The sequence below is a fragment of the Dipodomys ordii genome, unplaced genomic scaffold (assembly GCF_000151885.1).
Source record: "Dipodomys ordii isolate 6190 unplaced genomic scaffold, Dord_2.0 Scaffold13, whole genome shotgun sequence".
Lineage (NCBI taxonomy): Eukaryota > Metazoa > Chordata > Mammalia > Rodentia > Heteromyidae > Dipodomys > Dipodomys ordii.
This window is the reverse complement of record NW_012267229.1, coordinates 13,296,685-13,307,394: the sequence shown is the minus strand read 5'-3', so window position 1 is coordinate 13,307,394 and position 10,710 is coordinate 13,296,685. Positions and strand designations below refer to the sequence as shown.

General features: G+C 51.8%; 1 protein-coding gene across 1 annotated transcript in view; it reads left to right on the top strand.

The window, feature by feature from the left end:
• The first annotated feature begins 15 nt into the window (after window positions 1–15).
• The window catches only part of Dusp15 (dual specificity phosphatase 15), an 11,395-nt gene continuing 700 nt past the window's right edge, over window positions 16–10,710 (top strand). The window contains exons 1-6 of the mRNA XM_013010667.1: window positions 16–186; window positions 849–882; window positions 3,103–3,185; window positions 6,120–6,169; window positions 7,191–7,265; window positions 9,371–9,566. Coding sequence (XP_012866121.1) covers window positions 166–186; window positions 849–882; window positions 3,103–3,185; window positions 6,120–6,169; window positions 7,191–7,265; window positions 9,371–9,566 — 459 coding nt within the window. The 5' untranslated portion in view covers window positions 16–165. The remainder of the gene's footprint in view (window positions 187–848; window positions 883–3,102; window positions 3,186–6,119; window positions 6,170–7,190; window positions 7,266–9,370; window positions 9,567–10,710) is intronic.

Here is a 10,710-nt window from a genome sequence, read left to right as displayed (position 1 = left end):
GGTCGACAGGCGGCGGCCGCGTTGAGCTACGCAGAACCGTGGACCTCAGCCCCCCGAGGCCCCGCCAGGCCACAGGCGCCCGGCCTGGGCCAGCAGAGCAGCAGTGACCCGACCGTTTTCCGGGTGGCGAGCTGGGGGTGCGCCCGGCCCCCCGCCCCAGGGACCATGGGAAATGGCATGACCAAGGTAGGGGGCGGGGCCCGCGCAGCCCGCACTCACCTGGCCGCCCCGCCCCGCGGCCCGGGCCGCGCCGGGTCGGGGTGCCCGCCGCTGACCTTCGGGTCCTGCCCTCCGCCCGCTGCGCCCGCCTCTCCTCTCCGCCTCCTCGCCCCGAGGCCCGCGTGGCTGTCCCCTCTCCCGCGCTGTCGGTCGGTCGGTCGGTCTGTCCTGCCTTTCTCTGGCCCCCTGTCACTTTCAGGACTCTTCCACCGCCGCCGCCGCCGCCACCCATCCAAGTGTCTGTCTCCCTGGCTCTGGCTCCTTGGACCCCGGCAGCGATTTCTCCCTCGGCCTGGCGCCCTCCCTGCCCGCCCGAGCCCACCCCCGCCCGGCTCACTCCTCCTCCTCTTTGGGATTTTTCCGCCCCTCCCTCACTGTCCCCTCGGCGTTCCCCTCTTCCCTCTCACCTTACTGGCCTCCCTTGGTCCCCCCAGTAATGAACTTGTCACCCGGTTGGCCCGCCACCCTTCCCAGAGCCCCAGAGCCCTCTCACAGAGGGCCTACTCGACCCTAGCACAGGGCGGACCTTGCTCCCTCGGCTCCCATCATGGGACAGAGTGGTCCCCCAGCCCCTCGGGGTAGGAAGAGCTAGGGCCTTTTCCGCTGACCCCGGCCTGTCCTTCTTCTAGGTGCTTCCTGGACTCTACCTGGGAAACTTCATTGGTGAGCACCACCCCCTCTGTCCCAAGGCCGTGGCACTCTGCCTTGTCCAGGCTGGTATCCACCATTCATGTGGTGCCTACGCACCTTAGAAGGGCTCAGGAATGGGGTTGGGGGCAGAGAAGCCATGCCAGGCTGGGAAGGACAAGAACTCATGGAGGAGTAGTGGGTTTATGGTCCCTAGGCTTGAAAGGGAGAGGGAGGTATCAGGGGTCAAAGGGCAGCACCAGGGACTCCAGTCTGAGCCTCAGCCACTGCACAAGGCCCTTCAGCTCCTGAGTTCCCCCAGCCTTGAAACTCTGGGTTCAGATCCACTTGACAATGATTCTTCCATGTGGGATGCCCCGGGGTTCCCCACTGTTCTAAGGCTTCCTCTCCTCTTGGAGAGGAGACAGGCTGGACACTCTAGTAAATAGAGTCATAAGCTCCTAGGAGAGGCAGCTGGGTGGCCCAGCACCAGGGGAGATGGTGTTTGACAAGCCTACAATTTCCTGCCTTCTCCCTAGCCCTCATCCATCCCTTCTACACCCTTCCATGGGGACAGCAAAAGTGTAGAGCCTGGGGCTGGGAAGGTGGCTCAGTGGTAGAGCGCTAGCCTTGAGCTGAAGAGCTGAGGGACAGCGCCCAGGCCCAGAGTTCAGGCCCACGACTGGACTCTCCCCTCCCCCCAAAAAAAGTGTAGAGCCTCCCGCTGCTGCCTTCAGGGATTTCCAGGATGGCAAGAACTGAACATAAACTGTGTAGGAGAAAAATGTGCTGAGGGGACCCAAAGTGGAAAAGTCACAGAAGGGAGAGGCTAAGGTCCTCCCCCTGAGAGCTTCCTCTGTGTCCTCCACATCCATGTCTGTGAGTGTCTGCCTGAGTGAGGTCTGAGCCCTCTGAAAGGGCCCAGGTTCCTCGAGGACAGGCGCTATGAGGTTGGTCCCAGTGCCCACCCAAGAGTGTACAGTGAGCGTTCAAGGAGTGATTGTTGAATGAGAAAGTGGATCTGTGCATCTAAGTTGTTTTACCCTGATAATGAAAGGGGGACATATGCTGAATACCCAGCCCTGATACAGAGCCACTGACAGGCAGCACAGCGGGGCAGAGCTCTGGGCCATTTGTCGTTTATCTTAGATACACATATGTGATATTTAAAACAAAGGCAAGCCCCATTTTACACACTGTCTGGAGCTGTGCTTCCTACTTAGAAATAATTGTGGACATCTTTGTGCATCAGTGCAAGAGATTATTTTGATTGCTGAACAGTATCCAAAAGTATGGATATAGCTGGGCACAGGTAGCTCACACCTATAATCCTAGCTACTCAGGAGGCTGCGATCTGAAGATCTAGGTTCAAAGCCAGCCAGAGCAGGAAAGTCTATGAGACTCTTATCTCCACTAAACAGCCCCCCCCCAAAAAAAGTCAGGGACAGCCAGGTGCTAGTGGCTCACACCTGTAATTTTAGCTACTCAGGAGGCTGAGACCTGAGGATCACAGTTCAAAGCCAGCCTGGGCAGGAATGTCCATGAGACTCTTATCTCCAATTAACCACCAGAAAACAGGAAGTGGTACTTTGGCTTAAGTGGTAGAGCGCTTGCCTTGAGCTGAAGAGTGCAGGAACAGCGCCCAGGCCTAGAGTTCAAGCCCCACAACTGACCAAACAAAAAAGGTCAGGGACAGAGCTTAGGCCCTAAATTCAAGCCCCAAGGTTGGTGCCCATGTATGTGCGCGTGTGTGTGCATGCACACACACACACACACACACACACACACACAGCAGAGTATGGATATACCATTTCTTACCCAGTCCCTTCTTGATAGACATTTGGTTGTTACAATTGCTTAACTATTTCTGATTTTTAGAATAAAAAAATAAACACTGCTGCATAGAACAGTGGCTTCCACTTGCAGTTCAGTGCAAACCCTTGAGCATGTAGTTCCTAGAAGAATTGTTGAAGGATATGCTGGTGTTTGGGATGGAAAGAACAGCCAGAGTAAGGCTGGGTTTGCTGGTCTGTGTCTGGTGGATTTTCCCCAAGGCAAGATGAAAGCCTTGGGGTGCACAGGACCTGTCACACTCAGAGCGAGAGGTGAGGAAGGAGCAAGCAGCCAGTGGAAGGTGGGCCAGGCTGGAGTGGGGGTAGGGTGGGGAGATCTGTGCACAGGCAAAAGCTGCACTTGGCCACTAAGAGTGGATAAGTTGCACCTGTCAGCTTGGCTCAAGCATCCCGTTTCTTTCAGATGCCAAAGACTCAGATCAGCTGAGCCGGAATAAGATCACACACATACTCTCTATCCACGAGTCACCCCAGCCTCTGCTGAAGGTACTTGAAACCCCCATCCCAGGGCTGTACATAGGTGGGGAGGGAGGCTGGAGACTCCCATACCACCCCTTTAGCAAGTACCTACTATGCTAGGTTTGGGTTCTATTTTTTTTTTCTTTTTCAGTACTGGGGATGGAACCCAGGGCCTTGCACACAATGCTAGGCAAGTGCTCTACCATTAAGCTAAATCCTCAGCTCCCAGGCTGCCCTCTTGATTCGTGCTACCTTATTCCATCTACCACCAGATTGTTTGATGTTTTCATCTCTATTTGGCAACTGAAGCACAGAGAGATAAATTAACTCACCAGAGGTCACACATGCAAGAAGCTGGCCAGCTGGGATTTGAATACAGGCCATCTGGCCCCAGAGATCTCACCCCAAACCTTAAAAAGTCTCCCTTACCAGGCGCTGGTGGCTCATACCTATAATCCTAGCTACTCAGGAAGCTGAGATCTGAGGATCAAAGTTTCCTACCAGCCCAGGCAGGAAAGTCCATGAGACTCGTATCTCCAATTAAGCACCCAAAAAAGCTGGAAATGGAGCTATGGCTCAAGTGGTAGAGCACTAACCTTAAACAAAAAAGCCCAGGGACAGTGCTCCAGGACCAGCACAAAAAGGAAAGGAAAGGGGCTCCCTTATCGGCTTCTCATTGCACACCTAGATAGATGATTACAGATGGTTCTGGGTATTGCTATGTAACCTTGATTGGTGACTTTACCTCTCAGGGCTTTTGATTCCTGAGTCCTGGCTGTCCCCAGATGGCTATGGAGCTGTAGGATGGTGGTGATGCTGGGCAGGGGGCTGCTGCTGGAATCTAGGGAGTGAGGCTGTGAGGACTCTGAGAAGCCAAGTAGGAAATCCAGACCCCTGGTGCTGGAGTCAGGAATCCGCCTGCACATTGTCACTGGATTATTCTCTGAGCCTCAGTTTCTACATCTGAGTAAGTGGGCATGTTGCTTTGAGCCTACAAATTAGCGCTGATAGACTAACAAAGCTAAAGTATCCTTGTCCCATAAGCTGAGCATTATCTTCCTCTTCATCTCACAGTGTGTATGGCCCACAGAAAGGAAGGAACTATTCGGTAGGCAATGGCCCCAGAGCTCTGAACTCCATGAACTTGCTGTGTGACCCTAGCAGGGTCTTTTACCCTCTCTGTCTCAGCTTTTAGTCTCTACAGGCAGTCTCTAACGATCTATGACTTTGGGTGTCGAAGAAGAAATTTCCAGGCCAGTGGAATCGGATTTTGCTTTTGTAGGGCAGCCTCGTTTGGGAGTATTCGGTCCACATAGATTGCATGGGAGACTTGACAGGTTATTAATATATTTACTAAGGAAGTGAGTACTTCGAAAATGAGTCCCTGTCCCCAAAGCCCCTCCTCACTGGTGCCCCAGCCTTCCCTCCCCCGCTCAGGAAACTTAGCAGTCAGGGTTTGGGGCTCCTTTGTACTCCCCAAGGCCAAATGTGTGGGAAAGGGAAACTGCAAAGCTTGCAAAAGTTGCAGGATTTCATGACCTTGGGGGATTTACTTAGCGAAGCCTCTGTGCAAAGCTACAGTCAAATGAGGACAAATGAGGACCCAGGTGAGTGGTTCCTTAGCCACAACCAGAGGTGGGCCAGGCACCCACCCCAAAAGATTCATTTAAAGTATCAGAGGGTGTCCTTGAGAAAAGCAATGAGGTCCAGTGCTCCCACCTGTAATCCTAGCTACTCAGGAGGCTGACATCTGAGGAATGTGGTTCAAAACCAGCCCAGGCAGGAAAGCTCCTGAGACTCTTATCTCCAATTAACTACCAAACAAGCCAGAAGTGGTGCTGTGGCTCAAGTGGTAGACTGCTAGCCTTGAGCACAGAAGTTCAAGGGCAGTGTCCAGCTCTGAGTTCAAACCCCAGGACTGGCACACAAAACAAACAACCAAAAACAAAACTTTACAATACTATCTGGAGGTTAAGCATGAAGCAAAAGTTACCACATGTGATAAAAAAAATACTGACAGCTTATTCCTTGACTATTCTAATAATTGGCAATGTATGTTGTAAATAAATATTTTAAGCACCAGGAGTATAAATAAAAGAGCTGAAGGGCAGACTCAGCACACCAACAAGTTTTATTTGGGATAAAAACCTGGGATGGGTACCAAGTCTCAGAAAGAAAACAGCACCCTTCCCTTACAATTAGTGTCTCTCTTTATTAGGGGAAAAAAATTTGAAGTGAGGTGGGGCAGACGGAAGCGGAGTGAGTGGAGGCGGGTGGGAGAGCAATGTCATCTTAAGCAGGGGATGTCAGGTCTGCCAGGGCATCCGTGCCTTCCTCGGCTTTGTTCTCAGGCTGTCTTCCAGGACCAGGTGCATTTGTTCAGGGGGAAGGAGAGGGGAGGGGCGGGGAGGCAGCAGGATGGAAAGCAAGGACAGTTCTAAGATATGGCTCTCAGTGGGGAAGGTGAGTGCTTTCAGCTTGTTATTTTCCATCAGTTTTTCCAACTATAATTCATGAAATGTAAACATTTTTTGAGAAAGTATCTCACTATGTAGCCCTGATTCTCCATCCTCCTGTCTCAGCCTCCCGAGTGCTAGGATCACAGGCATGTGATATTATGCCCAGCTATTTATTTTAAATAGCTTTTGCTTCTTGTCAAGATAACCTAAGCTTCCCTTCCCTTTTTACTGTGTAATTTTGTCATCCCTGCTTGGAGATGGTGACTTTAAGAAGCCTTTTCCCAGCTGTAAGAGGAATAGTTTCTAAATCCTTCTAATCAAGTTCTCAGGACACTGGCTGTTCAGAAGGTTCTGGGACCACAGACAAGAGTTGGGAGGCTCATAAAGATGGTGTCTATTTTGGAGGGACAGAGAGATCATAATGGCTCGGAAGGTTGGAGGAGTTGGCAGCCTGGCCCAGGTTCCCCTCTCTACCCCCAATGAGAATATTTTGTACTTGCAGGATATTACCTACCTTCGCATCCCAGTGGCTGATACTCCTGAGGTACTCATGTAAGTCCCCCTGGATGGACCAACATGTAGGTAGACAGCTACTTGGCGGGAAGCTCTTGGGGGAAGCAGGTGGGGGTGGGGGTGGGGGGCAGAGAGTACTCAGCCCAGAGAGCAGTCATAGTTTTCAACCATGACCTTGTTGGAAGTCCCTGGCCAAGACTGAGCCTGCCAAGCCTCAGCCTCCTCAACTGTGAAATGGAGGAAGTGCCCCGTCTCTTGGGTCCAGCTGCACCAGCAGATTTGAAAGGGTCAGGCTCAGCCTGTACCTGGCCTTGGAGTTGAGACATCTGGCTCCCTTCCAGGCCCTGCCATTCATTCACTGCTATGTGACCTTGGGCTTCCATTCTCTGAGCTCAATCATCAAAAGGTCGTCCAGGAGCCGGGCGCTGGTGGCTCACGCCTGTAATCCTAGCTACTCAGGAGGCTGAGATCTGAGGATCACGGTTCAAAGCCAGCCCGGGCAGAAGAGACCATGAGACTCCCATCTCCAATAAACCACCAGAAAACCGGAAGTGGCGCTGTAGCTCAAGTGGTAGAGTGCTCGCCTTGAGCTGAAGAGCTGAGGGACAGCGCCCAGGCCCAGAGTTCAAGCCCCACGGCCGACCAAAAAAAAAAAAAAAAGGTCGTCCAGGAGACTCTCAAAGATCAGATAGCACAGGCTGAGAATCTAGAACACAGCCTGGTGTCACAGGGTCTCAGAAAACAAACAAAACAAACACACACAGGACTTTTGTTTAGGATATTGGCATTAGCACCCCAGTTTGGGATGGGTCCACACTGAACTCCTGCTTTATGCCCTTTGCTGACTATCATTGTTGCGAATGCTCCACTTGCAGACACCAGAGGATGAGCTCCTACCCTTTACCTTGAAAGGCCAAAAGACACAATGAAAACGAGGTCCTTGGGACCCACAGACTCCAGAGCTCATTGTCTTTTACAATTCCAAAAGTGGAGGGGGGCATTATTGTCATGAGACCTACCCAACCCCCAGTGCTTCTTACCCTATTGCTTTCTTTTCTAGAAAAAAGCACTTCAAAGAATGTATCAACTTCATCCACTGTTGCCGCCTTGGTGGGGGGAACTGCCTTGTGCACTGGTGAGTCGCCAGAGCTGTGGGGGAGATGAGGCTGGCTGTCCTCCATCCCCAGGACTCCTTCTCCCTTTAAGAAGGTAGCCCATCATTCACACGGAGAGACCCACTAGCGGCTGTGGCTCTGGCCTTAGCCAGCAGTGGCTTCCCAGGCTATGTTTCCTCATCTGTTAAATGGGGAGAATGTTGAGCTGATGAGGCAGTCAGAGAAAGGTGAGGACAGGTGTTTATCCCCTCTGCTCCCCTTCTAGCCTTTAAGGCTGGGCATCAGGCCCAGAAACCCTGAGCTAGGAGGTGGGACAGGGCCTCAGAGCCTCCTTGGAGACTCCTGGATCCACTGGTATCATTCATTCCAGAACTTCTAACAAGAACCTATTGTGCTCCAGGCTCAGGGCTTTCTCAAGTCTAGTCTTGTTTCCCTGACCCTGGGCCACACCTCCTCCTGCTTTCAAACCCACTAGTCATCCACCTTATCAGCTTAATACACACTACCCACGACACCTTTCCTCTCCTCTTTATTTATCCTGACAATAGTAGGTATTGAACTCATGGCTTCTCTGCTTGCTAAGCAGGTACTCTACCACTTGAACTTCACCAACAGCCCATTTATTTTATTTTATTTTTGCTGGTCTTGAGGCTTGAACTCTGAGCCTGGGTGCTGGCCCTGAGCTTTTGTGCTTAAGGCTAGCATGCTACCACTTGAGCAGCTCCACTTCCAGCAATTTTTGTAGTTTAGTGGAGATAAAAGTCTTGTGAACTTTCCAGGCTGGGAAGGTGGCTCAGTGGTAGAGCGCTTGCCTTGCATGCCTGAGGCCCTGGGTTCGATTCCTCAGCACCACATAAACAAAAAGAAAAAAGCCGGAAGTGGCGTTGTGGCTCAAGTGGTAGAGCGCTAGCCTTGAGCTGAAGAGCTGAGGGACAGCGCCCAGGCCCCAGAGTTTAGGCCCCACGACCAGATCCAAAAAAAAAAAGACTCATGAACTTTCCTTCTCCAGGCTGGCTTTGAACCACAATCCTCAGTAGCTGGGATTACAGGTGTAAGCCTCCAGTGCTCAACCCGTTTATGTTTGGTTTTGGTTTTGGTTTTTTTGTTGTTGTTATTGGTCGTGGGGTCTGAACTCTGGGCCTGGACACTGTCCCTAAGCTCTTTAGCTCAAGGCTAGGAGCTCTACCACTTGAGCCACAGCACCACTTCCAGCTTTTTCTGCTTATGTGGTGCTAAAGAATTGAACCCAGGGCCTCAGGCATGCAAGGCAAGCGCTCTACCACTGAGCCACCTTCCCAGTCCTCGTTTACTATGTTGGCCTGTATTATGATCCTTCTACTTGTGTTTCCCAGGGTCTCCGGGGATGCCAGGCACTTGTCATTGCATGCAGGCACAGTTCTCCCCTGAGATGACAGGCACCAAACACCATGTGCAGCCACTGGTTGAAATGGAATCTTGCACCATTTTATCTGGGCTGTCCTTAAACTAATCGTCAGATGTCTGCTTCCCAGATAGCTAGAATTACAGGCTTGAGCCACGGCACCTAGCTTTTTTTGTGGGTGTGGGGGATGTATACTGCTGAGAACTAAATACAAGGTCTTATACACAGATGACGTGTTTCCCTCACACACACACACACTGAACCATTCCCAGCCCTAGCCCAAACTTAACCTAGCCTTTAAGATTCTTTTGATGTCACTTCCTAAAACATCCTCTTCACTAGACCTTCCCATCCTCCCACCACAGCCATGCTTTTCTAGTGTGAGTTCCCCCGCCCCAGACTTGATTTCAAAACAGGTGCCACCCCTGGAAAGTGCTTTTCTGGGTAATGTATGTTCCCCAAAACGCTGGACAGCAGAGGCCATGTCTATTTTTCTCCCTGGTATCTGAAAGGGAAAAGGCAATCAGATGTTTGTTGAACGAATGAGTGCTATTTCAGCCAGGCCTTTGATGTGGGGCAAAGGAAGGAAAGGAACCTCACGGACAAAGGCCTAGCGCTGGGAAGACAGACCCTAGGGGCTCTTGGTATTGGCACTCAGGAAAGCAGGATGTGGGGGCTGCAGTGGGAGGAGGCATCTGGGAACATAGAGGCCCTACCTGAAGCCTAGGGTTGTTGGGGATCCAGTTTTGCAGGCATCTCCCGCAGCACCACCATTGTGACGGCTTACGTGATGACAGTGACCGGGCTAGGCTGGCGGGAAGTGCTGGAAGCCATCAAGGCCACCCGGCCCATCGCCAACCCCAACCCAGGCTTTAGGCAGCAGCTTGAAGAGTTTGGCTGGGGGAGTTCACGGAAGGTAGGGGCTGGGCAGGGCTGGCTGGCTGGGATGGGTGGACTGCGTGGGCCAGGGAGAAACCTTTGTTCCCACTGGAACACAGCACCCATGGAAAAGAATTCAGCTTCAGATCTGGCTGGTAATTGTTCAGCATCTCAAACTTGTGACCTTGAGCTAATCCCACTCTGAAGTATAGTTTGTCTTAACGCCAAGTGTCCTTCCTTCCTTCCTTCTCTCCCTTTCTTTCTCCTTTCCTCCCTTCTCCCCCTTACTCCCCCCCCTTTTCTCTTCACTCAACCACTTTGAGTCAAACCTGTATTTTTTGCTTTTAGATCTGACACCAAAGTCTGGGTTCAGATCTTAATTCTCTCACCTATGACTGATGTAGTTGAGACAGAAGAGTATACCACCATAGCCACTTACTGACTGAGATGAGGTCTTGTTAGCATTTTGTCCTGGCTAGCCTCAGATTGGGGTCTTCCCTGTGTCTACTCCCTGAGTAGCTGGGATTGCCTTGTGAGCCACCACGCCTGGACTTCCTTCCTTCTTTCCTTCCTTCCTTCCTTCCTTCCTTCCTTCCTTCCTTCCTTCCTTTTGAGACAAGGACTTGGTATATGGTCCAGGCAGGCCTGGAACTTCTGATCTTTCTGCCTCAGTCTCCCTGGGGAGAACAGGCATCACAACCATACCTGGTTTGATTTTTCTTTCTTTGTAGTACTTATTTATTTTGTGTTTGTGCTGGGGCTTGAACTCAGGACCTTGGCATTCTCCCTTGTCTTTTTTGCTCAAGGAAACTCCACTTACAGCTTTTTGGTGGTTAATTGGAGAGGAGTCTCATGGACTTTTCTGCTCAGGCCTGGCTTCCGGCTGGGATTCTCAAATCTCAGCCTCCTGAGTAGGTAGCTAGGGTTACAGGCATGAGCTATTGGTTGCCTGGCCTTCTGGATCTTTCTGAAGGCAAAGCAGTGTGGCTTTCCATCACTCCTGAGCAGGTGGCATGGAAATGTCAGGGGTGAGAGTACTCGGGGGGAGAGGGAAGAGTCTATAGAGTGCTGGCAGGTCCTCTGCAGGTGGCAGATATTGGGGTGTGGGAGTGTTGAGCTCAGCTTTGTGGGCAGAGTGTTGCCAGTCTGGAAGTGTTCAAGGGGGGAAAGGGGCGCGAAGGAGGGAGGGGCACTCGGTGGGGGAG